The sequence below is a fragment of the Notothenia rossii genome (genome assembly GCF_949606895.1).
Source record: "Notothenia rossii genome assembly, chromosome: 8".
Lineage (NCBI taxonomy): Eukaryota > Metazoa > Chordata > Actinopteri > Perciformes > Nototheniidae > Notothenia > Notothenia rossii.
In genome coordinates, this window is record NC_136906.1 from 40026849 (window position 1) to 40045210 (window position 18362).

Sequence of the window (18362 nt, forward strand, 5' to 3'; positions counted from 1 at the left end):
CAGTGCTGGTGGATGTAAATGATTCCGAAAATAAGATATGTGGCAGACACACCTTTATGACACTTATACATGACTGCGCATCACCACCGCTAAGCTAAAGGCAGCTAATGTTCAGCGACATGTCTTTGAGTAGTCTCATTTAAATGGGACGCCATTATCGCCTCTCCTTTGGTAAAGTTGGTCCAGTGTTCCCCAGGTCCTATGAGATAAGACAGGAAGCAGCGGATTGGAGAGACTAAACTCATCATGGCTGACACTTCATACTCACACCTGTTTTCGTTGTGCCATGTGAAGGGGCCTTGAGCTTGCCGTTAGATGATGTGATCAACACTTTGAACAAACTGAGAGACCTGCTCAGTCAGCGCATGTCTCCCAGAGCCTTAAGGATTTGACACCAGATCCCAGGGGGCACATAGAGAAGAGTGCTAGATAAACACCATCATGCCGGGAACTGACACTATTCTGATTTAGGCAAGAGGCCTTCTTTGATTATTGCTTCCAAAGCTGCATGTGGAGCAGCGGTCCATACATGAACACAGATTCTCATCTTTCCAACACTCTGCCTTTGACTTGAGAGGACACTGTCCCCCTCCAGAGTCCACACTATGCAACAGCACTGCTCCACCCGTCACTCTGTGTTATTGTAAAAGTAAAGATGATTTGACTGACTGATGATTCTCTTAAAGCCAGTGTCTTATACACATGTATGTTTAAGGATCTGCCAAATATATTGATTAGTGCCTCCTTCTCCATGCTCTGCCTCTACTGCCGTAACAATCCTTTTAACCAAGGTTTTATACTTCCTGTAATGTTTTAGGTTTTTTAAATGATGCCATACAGGCAGATAAAGCGTTTCTCCCAGTTTTTATATTTTAAGATAGAAAAGCTTCCCATGTACAGTCTAACTTATGCTGTCTTACCCTTCTACTCCTAAAACAATCAAACATAAATAAACTCTTTTCTTTTTAAAAAAAAATCATGTCTGTGCTGCCTGATTGGACAAGACCTTTATATTTCATACTATCATGTTTTTCCAAAATATGCTAATAAGTTTTACAGCTGCATAAATATGATTCACCTTTATATCCAGTCTCTGGACTGACATGCTGAGAGCCTAAGACATTTTCTTCAGAGCAAGGCGAAGACAATGACAAATCATACAATTTTAACTTGTGTGTGTGTCAGGCTGAGGGTATACATTCAAATTGAGTCTCACTTTAAAGAACTAGATTAAATATTTTTTGCTTCAATAAACAATCCATTTGAAACCCCTCAAACCAGTTTGAATGATTTAGTTATTTATCAAGGAGAACATGATGAGGTTCGTGCTGACATGGTGGTCCACTACAGCCAGAGCTCCTAACCTTCAGCATCAGACGGAGCCTGATGGATGCATAATAGACTGTAAGTATCCCATATAATGTATCAAATGTGGCAACTACACACATGTGCAACTAAATGTATGTATGAGTCTCGGATTATTTATATTTCAAATACCTTTATCCAAATCCATACATCACCTGAATTTAAAGAAATGTTTGAGCAATCACACAGTTGGAAAAATCCCCCACTAAAGCCATATTTTATTTAAAATACATAATGAAAGCAGCACAGCACTTAACAGGCAGGGGTGGCCTTCAATTCAATAAAAAAAAAAGATCATCATAATATCGTTATAAACTGTTTGAATCAAAGTAAAACGCATTAAGAAAAGGTCCTCTGCGCAGACTGCTCACACAGGCAGGACGTGAGTGGGCTTGGTATGGAGACACTAGAAATAATTGTGATTGTGGATTTCTGCATTCCTTAAACCATCCTTGGTGGCTGCCAGTGTTTGTCGTGGTTCTACAGTTTTAGGGGGAAATGCCTTTGGTCTCAGAGGAAGAACTTCTCCTAAAGAGGGGACTTCAAGCTTTTCAGAATGTGAGCGTCTCTGATGTCGTGCTTTTCACATTACAGACTTGTTGTTCTGATCCACAGTCTGTCTGAGTGAACTGTCCTCAGGGTCCACGTCCAAAAACTCTGGCTGTCCACTGTCCTGCGACATTTTGTCCTCTTCCTGCGTGCACTTATCTTCCTCTCTGTTGGGCCTCTGTCTCTGGCACATGCCGGCCTTGGCGGGGCCGACCATGGCCAAGCACACGCCGCTGAGAGCCATGCCCACCGCAGAGGAGAGGAAGGCAGCCCCGTAGTTCTGAGTGACGTCCACCAGCACTCCTGCAGGACCAGAGAGGGTTAGGTGGAGCTGCTGGACAACAGATGAAGGCATTCTTGTCTACTGGCATAGGAAAGGATCTATCGCTTGTTTGAAGGCCTTTACACACAGTGTGACGGATAAATGACATGTGAAATACTTACCTGCTAATGCGATATGTCTGTGGCTTTTTTATAATATGTGGAAGAAAGGAGTGGACCTGGTACGCTGCTGGTACAGTTGCACAGTGCGCCGTCTTCATTAAGACTGCAGAGCCTTGCTGTTGTTATTTTTGAAAATTAATATATAATATAATATAAATATAGATGCAACTCACCTGTACCAACAACGTTTTGTGTTAAAGCCTTTATTTGCGATTGTTAAGATAACAAATTATTTCCTTTTTTTTTTTAAACTCGCTTTTCAGCTGCCTAATATTAATGCTCTGTGTAAAAGTAATCATGAGGATAAAATCACTTTGAGGTTTATATTGACGTGAAAATGGACTGCTCCAAAATTGCCCTGGATGCGTAAGGCCGTGAGGGGGTTTCCCTGTGCTACGAACGCCTCCATGTGTGTGATGATAATGAAGGTGGACAGGGTAAGAGAGAAGAAGAGGAGTAGAGGATCTTTACCTCCTAGTGGCGGCCCTGCCAGCCCAGCAAAGCTTTGGATGAAGAGGTACACCCCCACAGAGGACGCCATCTTCTCGATACCAACCACTTCCTCCTCAGCCAGCATGGGGATGTGAATGGAGCCGACGGTGCCCACGAAGTAGCCGTAGAGGGCGCAGCACACCACCAGACCCCAGAACTCCCAGACCACAGCGAAGGCCAGCAGCACCAGGCTCAGCAGCAGCACGCAGCCCAGCAGCAGCAGCGTCTTCCTGCAGCGCACCCTGCTCAGCAGCACCCCAATGGACAGCCGGCCCAGGATCTCAGCCACAGCCATCACAGAGAGCATGTAGGACGCCAGGCCGGGCTCCACCCCCCGGCTCTTGCTCAGCTCGATGACGTAGAGCTGCGGGGCGAAGAAGCCCAGCGTGGCGAACATCCCAAAGAGGGAGTACCAGATGAAGGTTGTGTCTCTGAGCACAGAGAAGTCCAGGAGTCTAGGGCTGGGGCTGGGACGCTGTAGAGGACCCGCCTCCAGCTTTGCCAGCACCCCCTCATCCTTCTCCTTCACTTGGATGGTTGTTGTGGACATTGAAGACTCATTGTCCTTCACCTCCCACTCCACCAGAGCCTGCCTCTCAGCTCCTGCAGTCCTCAGGTCTGAGCTGGAGGCGGAGAGGGAGTTGACCCCGGAGTCCTCTGAACCCTGGGACCCCCCTGAACTGATGGAGGTCCTGGTCTGCTCATTCTCCAGCGTATAAACAGTCTGCTGCTCTTTGTCTGACTCATGGAGCTCCTCTACAGGCTCCGGGTCAATAATGATTGGACGAAGGAGAAGCCCACAGCCAATCACACAAGCCTGAAAGGTTCCCAGGACAACCAGACAGTAGCGCCAGCCAATGTGTTCCTTCAGTGTGGTCAGAGCTGTGGACAGAGGGAGGCTTTATTGTTACCAGATCATCTCCTCTCTGTGTTTCCTCACTAAAGGAAGTCCCCCAAACTGCTGAGCTGCTCACACCCAACACTTCCGGCCGTTTCTGTCTCACAAGCCACCCTCTCTTTCCCTTCCATTCATCTGTTCCTCTTCCTACACCATCTTTACCCACACCCCTACATCCCTTTTCCCTCCTCCTTTCCTGTCTCCACTATCTCTTTCTATTTAACCTGTCGCATATTTTTTGCCTCTTTCTATGTACCGTCTTGGCAGCTTGTATTCAGGGCATGTAGAGCACCTGAACCGCCATCCAATGTTACAGTTAGTAATTGGATCCCATTGATATCAGTCTGACTGTTCACTCATACACTCCTCAGAGCTGGATTCATTTACTGCTGATACTAACCCATCTCCTACTGCTGCTGCTTCACAAAAATGACTTGTGAAACACGGTGTGGCTTTGTGAAGCACTCAACGAGTCTCACAAAGGTTATTTATAACAACAAAAAAAGGTGTGTAGACACGTTTCCCTTTGAGGTGAATAGGGCCTCTTGCTAACAGTGTACTGAAGTAAATAACCTCTGCATTGCTGTGGCAAGTTGTCCTCCACTGGATTTCCAAATATAGCTGTACATAGGAACAAAGAGAACTGGATACTGCATTGGCAGCAGGGCCCCGTTCATTTCTATGAAAATGCTCAGTTGCGCATGAAGCCAAAATGGCCTGACTGTAGACACAAAAGTACCTCAGTAATCTGGGGATCTGAACCCATAGAATCTATTCATCACCTCAGGTCTCAGCTCAGTCAGATGAATGGAGAGGCTTTAAACTCATTGTATAACATGATCTAAATAATAACCATAAAAGTGTTTGTACTGGGAAGTTTATTTGGCTCAAAAGAAATGATGTGCTGATTTATAGAGACTACCCTGTCCAAATGTAAATCAATAGGAATAAGTATTTTTGGGCCCATGACGTCACGGACTTACATGGAAGTTGTAGTACCGCCATTTGGCCACTATCCACTCACTTCCTGCTACTATCTACAAGAATATGGAAAACATTTAGCTAAGTTTTCAGTATTTCTCCAAGTCCCTCCCAGATGACTGAACTTCTCACCTTATCCCTAAGGGAGATGCCAGCCACCCTGCGGAGAAAACCCATCTTGGCCGCTTGTATCCACGATCTTGTTTGGTAGACAGAGAGCTTTGCCTTCTGGCTCAGCTCTCTTCGTTACAGCGGTGCGATAAAGCGACTGCAGTACCGCTCCTGCTGCTCCGATTCTCTGACCCATCTCACGCTCCATTGTCCCCTCACTCTAGAACAGGCAAACTAAGGCCCGCGGGCATATACGGCCCGTGGGTTTTTTAATCCGGCCTGCCGAATATTGGTACAAAATTGTCCAAATTATAGTAAAGACCGCATTCATTTTGCCTTTTTTCCTGCAATCCCCGGCATTTCAGTTGATCCCACTAGATGGCGCACTCTAGACACAATTTACCTTTGCTGGATTCTGGTCTATTCTCTCTTAGCTGGCCCCACTCGGCAACCCGGCAAGATCTAAGAACCAAATACCTCATGCTTACATTGGAGGGGGGTCGAGATTAATCGGAGCAATAACAGTTCATGGCGACAAGCAGTAGCGCTGAGCAAAGTGACTAGAATGCAACTACACACTTGTATAAAGTCAGGCAACACTAACCAGGCTTAATGTGATTCTGTTTATTTTACCTTACTTTAATGCGTCCGTTCACTGTTATTGACCATTTTAAAAGAGGCAGACGTTTTCCTGTTTTTTTGTATTATTGCAGCTATCGGATGGAAATTTTGTCAAGGAGTTTTATGAAATTGTTTCATTAATTACCGCTCAAACAAAGCGTGTTTTTGTGATAGTTGGATGAAATGCAGACGGCTCCCGCGCAGATTCATATATTCATATCTATAGACTTTCGCTGCAACTTTTGATACAAAGTTTTTACTACTGCCGGTAACAGGCCAAACGCCAGGAGTTTCAAATAAGAGAAAGTCCCCAGAAGAGTTCAAAGAAGTGACAGGCAGTATGAGAGGTAGAGAAGAGACTCACACTAACACACTCTTTAATGAGGCGGACAGGCAAGCGTTCTCTTGGGAGGCCGGTGTGTTTATCTGGGACTTTGTACAGCTAACTTCGTGGACAGACTTATAACTGCTGCTGCTCCCGTTTACTTCCAGAAACTACGCTCGCTCTCTCTCTCTACACATGCACACGCCACACACATATCGATAAAACTTCAGGGAGCTATTTTGTTTATGTATTAATGCTGCTGGGAGCTCACTGCATTTGTATTTGAAAAGATTCATTTAATCTAATAAATCCTTTTTAAAAGTCCTCTTTTAATAATTAAACATAATAAAGGCTTTTAAACAAAGTTTTGTGTTGGAGTTTGTGTTTTTTTTATTTAGACACCACGGTTTTCATTATTACTGCACATATATATATCGGTCTCCTTGATTACTTAAAAATCGGTATCCGTATCGGCCCTGAAAAATCCATGCAATCCTTAGCCCACCGAACTGCATCCCCATCCCCCACGACCACGTCTTGAAATCCTGCCCATGAATATCACAAACAGGATTGGTGACTGGCGGAGGCCAACCCTCACCGGAAACGAGTCCGACTTACTGCCAGGCCCGGACACAGCTCTCGCTTTGGGAGAACAGAGATTCGGTGGCCCTGAATAGAGACCCCCTCACCCTATACTCTCCGACACCACAGTATCTCCCTGGGATCCAATCCAATCTCCATCAACCTTCTCCAAATAGACAATACACATATACCAAAACAAATTCCTGGTATGTGTAAACCTACTTGCTAATAAACCTATTCTGATCCTGTGGTGTAGTCTTTTTTTAGCAGGCAAGTTAGTGTGACTAACATTTCTCACTCTTATGAAAGCACTCCTGGCATCAAAATGTAAGACTTCTGATGAAATTGTTTTCATGTCAATCAACCATTCCAGCTTTTAAACTCTGTATTCTTATTCTGAAAGGTAGTTCCACTTCATAATGGGCAGCAATAAGGAATGAATGACGAATGTCGTATTTTTTCCCCCTAAAACCGAACACCCACCTGGAGCAAAGGCGAATATAGCGAAAGGTTCTCCGGAGGAAGCGACAGAGGTGACGAGGGCTCGCCGTGTGGAGAAGTACTGGGCGAGGATGGTGACGGTTGGGAGGAAGGTGAAGCAGTAGCCGAGGCCTGCAAACAAACGAGAAGAGGAGAAGGGGACATAACATCCACTGGCCCAAATGGAAGGAACACTGCATGGCTGAGTCAAAGATCAAGGAGTCAGGTCCATCCTTTGTCAAAGGTGGCCGGCTGCGTGAGATGATTCAGCTTTGCTACCGCTACTTCTGCAAGACAAAAGGCATGTAAAGACAAAAAAAGGGAGAGAGGGGAAAGGTTTTTAAGTTAGCTGCGGTCCATTTCAGAGGCAATTTATTCCACCTATTTCATTATCATCCAATCCAATTTCATTCAACTTATTAATTCACTCCTCTTCAGCCCCTTCCTGTTCCGACAATTGTGATCTGAAAGGGAATTTTATGCTTTCCGCTGCGGTGTGAACAGGAAAAAACTGTGCTTTTCAGTCTCTAGCTCCGAACCGACCCTGGAACCACGTTGGTGTGAAAGTCCCATCAGTCATGGACAGTTATGGAAGAAACAGATGTGGTTGTTAACACTGCTAGGAGCCCTTTTAGTTCATGTATGACCAGTGGTGGACTTATTACCTCCTACCTTAGTATAAAGTAGCAGGAAACTGAAATACTAAAGCAAAGTACCTCAAATTGTATGAGCATAACAGTCATATTGCAAGGATACACAAAGCTCCTTTGCCGAAATAATCCATCCCACCTCACAGGTTTGGCATATCAAGATGCTGATTAGACAGCATGATTATTGCACAGGTGTGCCTTAGGCTGGCCACAATAAAAGGCCACTCTGAAACGTGCAGTTTTGCTTTATTGGGGGGGGTCTGGGGGGGTCAGAAACCCTAGGGTTAAACCCTAACCCTAATATGTCACCCATTGAGCATGTTTGGGATGCTCTGGATCGGCGTATACGACAGCGTGTTCCAGTTCCTGCCAATATCCAGCAACTTTGCACAGCCTCAGGGTTTGGGGGGGTCCGAAAACCAGTCAGTATCTGGTGTGACCACCATTTGCCTCACGCAGTGCAACACATCTTCTTCGCATAGTTGATCAGGTTGTTGATTGTGGCCTGTGGAATGTTGGTCCACTCCTCTTCAATGGCTGTGCGAAGTTGCTGGATATTGGCAGGAACTGGAACACGCTGTCGTATACGCCGATCCAGAGCATCCCAAACATGCTCAATGGGTGACATGTTAGGGTTAGGCTTTAACCCAAGGGTTTTTCAAAACTGCACGTTTCAGAGTGGCCTTTTATTGTGGCCAGCCTAAGGCACACCTGTGCAATAATCATGCTGTCTAATCAGCATCTTGATATGCCACACCTGTGAGGTGGGATGGATTATCTTGGCAAAGGAGAAGTGCTCACTATCACAGATTTTTTCAGATTTGTGTACAATATTTGAGAGAAACGGTTATTTTGTGTATATAGAAAAATGTTTAGATCTTTGAGTTCATCTCATGAAAAATGGGAGCAAAAACAAAAGTGTTGCATTTATATTTTTGTTCAGTGTATGTATGATAGATAGATATGTTAATTACCTGAGATAACTCCAATGGTGACATACATCTGGTTGATGGACCTGGTGAAGGCAGAGCTGATGGTGCCCAGGCTGATGAGCAGGCCTCCCACCATCACCACTGAGCGGTGGCCAAAGCGGTTGCTTAGTATCGTGGCGAGGGGGGCTGGTTTGCACAAAAAAAGATATGAGTTGCACAAAACCATGACGTGGCCTCTGACCAATAAATAGTGGACATGTGTATGTGCACAAAATACACCTGGTTATTTAAAGATGACTGGACAACATGTTTACATGCAGCGTAATAACCTGCATATATCAACATTTACATGCAGCAGGTCAGAAGCATATCACACATCTGCAGACTTTCATGCCTTCTTCTCTCTATGTGTCTTTAATAGCTTGTGCATGGGTAAGGTTGGCGTCACACTTTCCCGAAATTGACACCAGATGGACACACAAATATGGAATTGTGAATTTCGCAAGAAGATGGCCCCGAACTTGGTCAACGGCCGAAGCAACAGCCGAAGCAAGTACGATGCCTACAGAAGGCCACATGATGGCACTCGAACCACACACTACTATGATACGATGGCTACACGACGGCATTTCGAGGGCTTCACGTAGTCGTGTTGCCTTCCTAAGACAATCGGGCAGCTTCTTGTTTCCTTCGTATTGCCTTCGTGAAGCGGGAAATGCCCGATGGCACCGATGATCACACGAAGTAAAGACGAAGATGAGACGATTTTACAAGATGCCCTCACGATGGCCTTACGAAGGGCAAAATGGACACATGAATTCAACACAAAAATGAACCTTCGCACGGTCTTTCGGCTATTTTGCGGCATGCCAAAGATTTTGCCACCGCTCACGAAGTTGCTGCCGGAGCCTGAGAAACTCCACCGGCGGTCATACGATGGCTTAAGATGCCCTCACGAATGGCCCGATGTTGTTACGATCAGAGCCGAATTTGAACATTTCCTTTATCGTGTGTCCATCTGGTGTCAATTTCGGGACAAACTCTGTGGTAAGGCCACAGCTGTTCCTCACAGCACAAAGCTGTATTTTACAAATGCCACATTTTCATGTGCGAAGACAGACCTAATTAGTCTGAGGTGATGAAGTTACAGTTGTAGTTTCTGTTAAACATTGAATATCTCAAATGATCTAATTTAGTTGATCAATGCTGACTTTATCAGCAGAAAATGAATCAGCAACTAAGTAAGTCAAGCAGAAATTACTCGTGGTTCATAGTCAAATGAATGACAATGAGTAATGATACATTAAACGGATTATCTTTGCATTTTGGACATTTGCCAGATAAAGCACACAGAGTCGCGTCAAGAGGTGTTAATATATGGATATTATCCTGCTGGAAAAATATATATATATATATCATACACGTTTGTTGATTTAATATTTCTGCAATATTCTAAAACCAAAGGACACATTTAATTGCTTTTTGTGGAGGGAGCCTTTGTGGTGCTAATTTCCTGGTCAGCCTACACAAATATGTCATCACTACTAAACTCTTAGCATGATGAAAACAATCATTTAGCCCTGTCCGGAGTAATGAGCTCTCCTCCAATGTGCCGCTCTGCTGGCTGTCACAGCTTTACTCTCTCTGAATAAAGTCTTTGTATTGCACATGTCTGTCAGTGTAAGAAGAAGATTACAAACTAAACTAAAAGAAAGGAAACATGTGAGGGAAGTGACTGACCAGTGAAGGTGAAGATAAAGACACAGATGGAGATGACCCATGACACCCGGCTGTTGCTCTCTCCAAACTCCTCCATCAGATCCTGGAGGAAGACACCCAGGCTCTTCAGGGTCCCATAGGTGCAGACCTCCACAAGGAAGAAGGCCAGGGCCACAGCCCAGCCCCAGCCGCCATCAGGTACCTCTGGGTAAACATTTGCAGCCAAACAGCGCTGGAAATAGGGCCCCCTCATGGCAACAGCACGCCACCTGGAGGAAGAAACACAGAGGACATCAGTGACCTCATTTTAGACCTCATTCCTGCACCTCTCTTTAGGCCTTCTTTATTTTCTTTCTCATATTTGTATGTGTATTTTACTGGGTTTGAATAATTAATTTTGAAAGGGGTTGTACTTTGTCTGCAACATGATAAATACACAGAATTACTTCAAAACAATTACAATTAATTAAAAATCACCATTGAAGTGTAATATATAACTTTCCTCAAAAAGTGGAGAGCCAAGTGTATTCATGGAATCAACCTTCCCATCGGTCTACTCTGCCTCTGAATTCTAAGAAAAACGTTTTGCATGGGAAACTCGACTTCAGGAAACAAAACACCAGCTGGGTCAAGAAAACACTGGGCTATCTCCACACACACACACACACACACACACACACACACACACACACACACACACACACACACACACACACACACACACACACACACACACTAGTTGAGGGTAAATAAAATGTTTTATAGTTATTACAGGCACAGGAAGCGATTTCTTCCTCTGAAATATGAACAGGTTTTAGTAGATATACTTGTATCTATTGACCCTAATTCAAGTTCAAATACTTTTCTTGGCATCAGCCGTATCTCATACAGCTTAGATTTGAACTAAATTACATACAGTTGAGAACACGTATGGGAAAGGTGAACAGGCATCTATAATAATGTGATTACGCCTATTTGAGAGCATTTGGAATGGACTTTCCTGTCTGTGATGTTACACACTGTTTTTGACAATGTGATCCCGAAGTGCAGAGGAGTAGGGATGATGTCAGTGTGCCGCAGCAGCCTCACCGACCGGTGACATAACACGAAGAGTAGTCTACATTTACATAAGCCATTTTTTCAGGTGATTAATACGCATATATTGATAAGATATATTGGCGTGTCAATTAAAGCCTGTGTTCTGGCTCGTTATTGTCTACTGTCTATTGTCTACTGGAATGCCATCCTTAAGCAAGCGGGACAGCTGCCCGCTGCCGCCAGGCTCGGTGAGCTGCTGGTGGGCTCGGTGAGCGGAGCACACAGCATTCTCAGCTGCCATGATAACATCTTCATTTGACTTACCGACAGGTGACAAGAGAAGTTAGAAAAGCAGCCTTCTGGTGAAACAAGGCCGCGTTTCCTATCTTGTCGTCATTTCATTGTCACGTTGCTACCTATTTAAGCAGACCAGTTAAACTGTAGATAAGCTGGTATTGTTTTTGGTTTATTTTCGCTCGACAGCCGCATCTATCTCCTGTGAGTCTTGCTCCGCCTGTGTTGGCAGTCCTTTACCGGCTCAAGCCGGTATTCAAACGGGGGCGCGCAACCTCCCCGGCTTCATGAACGCGCAGGGCGTTCCTCTTGTTGAGATATGAGAGACACGGGAAGTCCTTCTGCGGCGCGAGGATAGACTGTACATATAAAGAGCGCGAGCTACATCAACAAATGCGGAACGGTTCTGATGCTGCGTTTAGGTGATGGTGAAAAAACATCAGGAATTAAGAGTTAACTACCTCAACGACATATCCTTAATCATAAATAGGACTGAAATTGTAAATATGGTCACAAGATAACATTTGATGGGGAAAGTTTGTATCGCACATTTAAATTGAAATGTATGTCGTTTTTTTGGACTCAAGAAATTCCTAGAATATGCTCCTTACAAATAACTAATCTACGGCGTTTGAATACAACTCCAAAGCAAACGCGTAATCAGGGCGCGCAGATGGGTTGAACCATGGGTTGAACGGGTTTGGTTTATTCCAGTTGAGAGGTAGCATCCGGTCCACCGTTTGGTTTCTCTCTGTGTGTGTGTGTGCGTGTGCGCGTGTGTGTGTGTGTGTGTCGGGGTGACTTCCGTTTAGACTAGGGTTGCGGTCGGATAATCCAAAAGTCAGCTCCTATCGTCTATTCCTTGACCTCTGAGTGAAACGTCACGGGGTTAAGGGATAGTGGATAGGAGAATTCAAAAGGATTTAGGAGAAGAGACTGCGGTACTTTAGAGAATCCGACTGCACTTTCACTATCCGACGTGATGCGCCAGTGGACGTCATACATGTGTGTCTGCTACTGTGGGGAAACTAGAAACTACAGTTTTCTATACAGCGGACTACGACATGGATGTATAATAAGAACGAGGGACTACTGTAAACTCATCTAGAGACTCTGCACCGTACTCTGATGCTGTTGCTTTATGCTTTATGAACGTGGACGACACATATTCTTCATGACCAAAGATGGAATTGAAATAAAAAAGGAAAGTGAAACTTATGCTTGTCACCCTCTCCCTCTGGTCCACATTAATACAAATGATCCCAATACGTATGAAAAGGTCTTAAAATAAATACAAATGTATTTCCTATAAACGTTAGTCCTTAACATCTATCACTGTGTATCACCATTCAAACATCTTTTAAAAGAACAAACCCCACACAGCTCAGTAAACACTGAAATGTTGACTTTATTTGATTATTTCAGTAAAAACTAACGTTCATATTTCTATTTTTGATTATAATACTGATGAACGTTCAAAACAAAGCACTTTGGCAACTTACCACATACGTTTTAATAAGCACCGTAACTTTCATGATATAATTTCTAGGTCATAATCGGTTGTTTCCTTGAACGGCCGACTGTTGTGTGACTTGGGCCCATTTCCAAACCGCCCCCTACACCCTACCCCTAGACCCTTTTACAGCCGACGTCATCAAAAAGTTGCACGCGCATGTGGGCAACGGAAGTGGTGTTGTTTTCAAGCAGTTCTGAATGACAAAGACGAGGTAGCAACTGGTTAGCAAGCATTTACAAACTGTACCCAGCATCAACATGTCTGGTTGTTGCGTATACGGTTGTACGAATCGCTATTCCACCGGCGGACTAAAGTTGTATAGGATTCCGAGAGGACCACGACCATTTCAGAGCAACCGGCGGCGTCTGTGGCTGCAGGCGATTAAACGTGTGGACTGGAATGAGGACATAATCATAAATGCTCGCCTACTCTTTGATTTTACGGGAGAGCCTTGTTTACATTAGTGATTGTCTGTATGATGTAGAATAATAATCGAATGCAGCTAAAGTTTGATAAGCTGGCGTTAGATTTGCCAAGTAGCTTGCTAGGCTAAACAAACGTGTTTGTGTTTTATTTTTGCAGGCGAGGCATCATTGGACTCTAGTAGTCCTAATTTTGTGCCATCTGTGTTCATGTACACAAAACAAAGCCAGAACCCAAATGCAAAGATGGACAGGTAAGATTAGAGTTGACATCCTCTCAGTCGTTTTTTGTTTTGTTTTCCTCTCTTGCATAAGCTTAGGTGCCTACAGCTGCTGTTTTGAGATATGGATTAGTCTAACTATGAATTTCTGCTGTTACTGTAGGTACCATAGGAAAAGGAGGAGAGCTGACACTGTAGCATATCAACGTCTTACTTCTGAAACTCCAGAAAAAGAATGCAGCATGGATCCAGAACAAGGATGCAGCATGGATCATTGTCCTGGTATGAATATATTTATGAATATATGAATATATCATCTTACAATTAACTGATTGATTGTCAGGGTTCCCACCCTCACTGAAAGAGTCAGTATGCTCCTGCCAGGCCCACTGCTCCAATTGCTATGTATGTCTGTGTGTGACGTGTACACTGACCCCTGGATGGGTCAAATGCAGAGGAAAAATCTCCCCCTGGGATCGATAATGTATCTTCTCTTCTGTCATGGAAAAGTTTTGAAAATTCATTGGTAAAAATGTGTGAGAACCCCTGAATTGTGAACTTGTTTGCATTGGTTGCAGCACATGCTAATTTTTCACTTTTCTATATTAAAGCTGAAGAGGATATCCCAGTTCCAAAGAGAGAGTACGATGATCTGAACCTGAGATACAGTCAACTTCAGGAGGAACATGTCAACCTGCGACAGGAGTTTGACACACTAAGAGCAGAAAATATAAAGCTGAAAGAAGAGCTGCAAAAATCTACATTCTCCTACACCACTGTTAAGTGCAACATTGGACAATTGATTTTTCTCACAGGACTGACCTCTGTGGTCTTTGAGTGGCTGATTACAAAAATGATGGGCAGCGTAGAAAGAATTCACAACAAACTTACAGTAGAGGAGCACCTATTGATTATATTGATGAAATTAAGGTTGGGCCTATGTAATACTGACTTGGCTTATAGATTTCAGGTATCAAAAACCACCTTATCAAATATTTTGCGGAGCTGGGTCCCTGCTATGGCCTTGGTCCTCAAGCCACTCATTAAATGGCCAAGTAAGGGTGCAGTACTTAAATATATGCCAAAAATATTCAAGCGCAACTTTAGAAGATGCCGGTGCATAATAGATTGCACAGAAATGTTTATAGCTAGACCCAGTAATCTGACTTCCAGGGCCCAGACATGGTCAAACTATAAACACAGCACCACCATTAAATATTTGATCGGCATCACTCCAGCTGGTGCAATTTCCTTTCTGTCTCCTGGGTGGGGTGGATGGGTTTCAGACAAGCAGATCACTAAGGAGTCAGGTTTCCTCAAACTTTTGGAGCCTAGGGATGAGGTTTTAGCAGACAGAGGATTTCTCATCAGAGATGAGCTTGCGGCCTATGGTGCAACCCTTCGTATCCCTCATTTCACAAAAGGAAAGAAGCAGCTTTCTGCACAGGAAGTGGACACATCTAGACAACTTTCTCGTGTGAGGATCCATGTAGAGCGAGTTATTGGTCGGTGGAAAAACGTTAAGATTTTACAAACAGTTATTCCTTTGTCGCAGGTTGACATACTAGATGATCTTGTTATTGTATGTGGTGCCCTCACAAACCTCTGTAAGAGTGTTGTTCCCAAATGAGTTACACATAACCATGTATGACTTATAACGTGATTTTACATTTGTAAAACATGTATATAGGCCTACTGTACTTAAAACTTAATGCATTTTAATAAACCTCCCCACATTGGCTGCCACTGGTGTGTCTAATGGTCCTTTCCCCCCCAGATTATCTCAACAATTCAGAGTGCAGTATCACATTTATTTGTAATGTTGTTACTAACAGAGTTTCATTCCATTCAGGTGCCAATAAAGTGCCAATAAACATTAACAACATAAAAAGTAGGAGTATGTACAATATATTAGAATCAAACTGGTTCTGTATGTTGTAAACAGTAAATAATAATTTTAGGTCGCAAATTATCTCTATGGATACATATATAGCATTACAGAATAAAACTTAAAATATCTTGTTGCACTGAAGTGCATCTAGACACAGCTGTCAATAACAACATCAAATGTAAAGAAAAGGCTGATGATGAATTCATTGTTTCAACTGTAATGCAACTTTAACAACCAGGGAAAGACAATCCATAACCGACATCTAACACCATATCTGGTCTCCTATCACAATACAATACATTATATTGCCCACTCCTACATGAAGGCATTCAAGCCTCAACTCTCAGACATTTCCTACATAACCATGTTGCTGGCTTCCTTTTTATGTGTGCACAACTGTAGTGAATGTGGTTGTTGCATTTGACACAGATTATCATTTTACCAAAATCTGGTCTTTCACAGTATTCGCAGGCTCTCTGTGACACCAAGACAGGATCATGTCTTCTTGTCAGTAATTCAGGCAACACACTCGAGCTAAAGAACTCATGTGCTTTTGGCAAATCCTCCTGCAGAAACTCTTCATTTCTTAGGATACGTTGCACAATGAACTTCTCCTTAGTCCACAACACAAAGTCACAGTAGCTAACACCACACACAAACATGTGAAGTTGAGTTTGATAGTAGTATGTGTGTGAATGTTTCAACGAGAATGACTTGTCCAGACAAAACTGTTTGTCTTCTGTACATCCTTGAAGGCTATTCCTGTATTTGTAGGGACATTTTATCTCTACCACCCCTTTGCCACAGCAGGTACATCTTGCTATCCCATCTGGCGATGATCCAAGGTGTGGCTCAGAAGGTTGCACTACTAAGCCAGATGAGCTGATGCTGAAATCTGGATGGCTTTGGGACATAAATGCAGTGTAGGCTTGTCTTGCCGTTTCCTCCATGTTTTGACCCCAGAGCACAGATAGGACATTTAACTCTGTTTTGTTGTACTGCATTATATCATTTAGGTATGTTTTGCTGATCTTGTCAGTTGTGGCTGCATGGTGAAATTTGGTGCTTGTGATCCGACCAGCCCTATAGGTGTGCCACTCATTTGACCTTGACTGTTTCCGTGTGACAAATTCCAGTTTCTCACATTGTTGAGGTTGTAGTGTAGTTTTTAGTTTGTGAAATGTATCCTCACATTTCACCTTCATTTCCTGTGGTGAGAGTTCCCGGAGTGTTGCATCAAATAAAGCAGTCAAGGGCTCAGGTAAGTCTGGATGCTCCTCTGAATCAGTGTCAGACGATGCAGTGTCCGTGTCACTGTTTTCCAGGCTCGTCAGCACTGCAGCACCTGGGTTCACATCCCGCAGTTCCCGGATGTCATCATCTGTCAACACTGATAATAGAGCAACAAAAAGACACAATTAGTGTGCTGCATAATGTTCACATTTTAAGAATAATGACTGAGTTATTCTAAAACCAGACCAGTTAAGCTGTAGATAACAAACAATCGAATTTCTAGAATCAGTAATCTGAAGACAAAAGGACAGACATATTCAAACTAACATAACAAATGATACTGAAACTATTCAAACTGAGCGTGTATGTTTACAAAAAGTCATGATGCCACGTTGGTCTGTAGGCCTTTTCATTTCTGCATCACCAAGTAACACCTTTCTCAGGCTACATTATGTTGTCAAAACACTGAGGAGAAATCCTGAGAATTAATTAAATGCACTATGGCAAAAGGAAACTTATCTAGGCTCTGTCAACTATTACATGCCTCTGGGTGTGATACTATTCTTCCTAGCAGATGTTGAAGCTGCTGGAAGTTGCCTACCAAGACTCTTTGGTTTGTGGAAGCTGATTTCCCTCAATGGAGCTGGTCTGACTTCTTTCCTGCTGATGTCTTTCCACATGCACACTCCAGAAGTAACCGCTGCTTTCTCTGTCCTTCCCATCCTAACATAGAGCTCAACTTTGAATAATATTGCAGCTGCATGGCTGCAGCATGACCCAAGCCTGAAATTTCACAAAATCATAATAAACATACTGGGCTTGAAAGTAACATTTGCTCTCAGACAAATCTCGGCTCTGGCTATGAAGTAGGTAAACATCTAACTTACTAGAAATGTGAGTATCCTAAGCTTAATCAGGTTTTGAATGTAACTGAATGATATTGTCTGCTGATATTTTGAACCCTGTTGTCACTGTGTTGTTGTTCATGAAAATGTTAGTTTCAAACCCTGGTTATGATGAGAAAGTTACAGGGCAAGGAAAGATATTTGATATGGAAAGGAGAGTAATAGCCAGCTGAAAGGACAGTAACACGCCCCTGAACTGTTACCTACAAGCCCACAAGACCAAATAATAGGCTACTTACCCCGCCATACGGGTGCAATTCGCTGTGAGGACGTAGTTTTCTCGTTGGTTGATTATGACCCAAGCCTCATACATCGTTGTCTTGTGTCCTTGTCTTTGACTAGGGAGAATTTCTGATCTCAAAATACAAAACTCTGAGTCTATGTCATGGTATTTGACGTTCTGTACATGACCACAGACAACGTATTCGTAAGCATCCACTGATTTATAGGCTCGTAATTTCTCTCTGGTGTACACGCTCGGTTTCTCAATTAAATAGGTATATATATCTGGCCACTGTATATTCGGCCACTTGCTAGCGTCTTCAACCCACTCATCAATAGAACACGGATCTGGAAGTCGGACACCATTTGTCAAAGTCAACTTGTTAAGGTAACATTCACGATCTTTAGTTGATAATCCCCTTGCGTAGCTTGACAAGCTGTTTATCTCTGCCATCCTTCTGTTGCCACCAT

General features: G+C 43.4%; 2 protein-coding genes across 7 annotated transcripts; one reads left to right on the plus strand and one right to left on the minus strand.

Annotated features, from left to right (window-relative positions):
• Positions 1 to 1565: 1565 nt before the first annotated feature.
• slc16a6b (solute carrier family 16 member 6b) lies at positions 1566 to 18093 on the minus strand. Of its 4 annotated transcripts, XM_079644967.1 has the most exons (8): positions 17909 to 18093; positions 17366 to 17547; positions 16724 to 16921; positions 10171 to 10418; positions 8473 to 8616; positions 6852 to 6980; positions 2830 to 3732; positions 1566 to 2217 (listed from the first exon to the last, which is right to left on the minus strand). In XM_079644967.1, coding segments are annotated over exons 3-8 (1695 nt in total). In that variant the 5' UTR covers positions 16726 to 16921; positions 17366 to 17547; positions 17909 to 18093; the 3' UTR covers positions 1566 to 1948. The 4 variants fall into 4 exon arrangements, with proteins under 4 accessions (XP_079501093.1, XP_079501094.1, XP_079501096.1 ...); XM_079644968.1 differs by lacking the exon at positions 17366 to 17547; XM_079644970.1 differs by lacking the exon at positions 17909 to 18093 and having other exon boundaries at positions 16731 to 16921; positions 17366 to 17764.
• On the plus strand, positions 11876 to 15386 carry LOC307015964 (uncharacterized protein). 3 transcript variants are annotated; one of them, XM_079644973.1, is made up of 4 exons: positions 11876 to 11903; positions 13580 to 13673; positions 13804 to 13922; positions 14252 to 15386. In XM_079644973.1, exons 1-4 carry the CDS (start codon positions 11891 to 11893, stop codon positions 15268 to 15270), a joined length of 1245 nt encoding a protein of 414 aa, XP_079501099.1. In that variant the 5' UTR covers positions 11876 to 11890; the 3' UTR covers positions 15271 to 15386. The 3 variants fall into 3 exon arrangements, with proteins under 3 accessions (XP_079501099.1, XP_079501098.1, XP_079501100.1); XM_079644972.1 differs by lacking the exon at positions 11876 to 11903 and adding an exon at positions 12271 to 13384; XM_079644974.1 differs by lacking the exon at positions 11876 to 11903 and adding an exon at positions 12669 to 12683 and having other exon boundaries at positions 13578 to 13673.
• Positions 18094 to 18362: the final 269 nt, after the last annotated feature.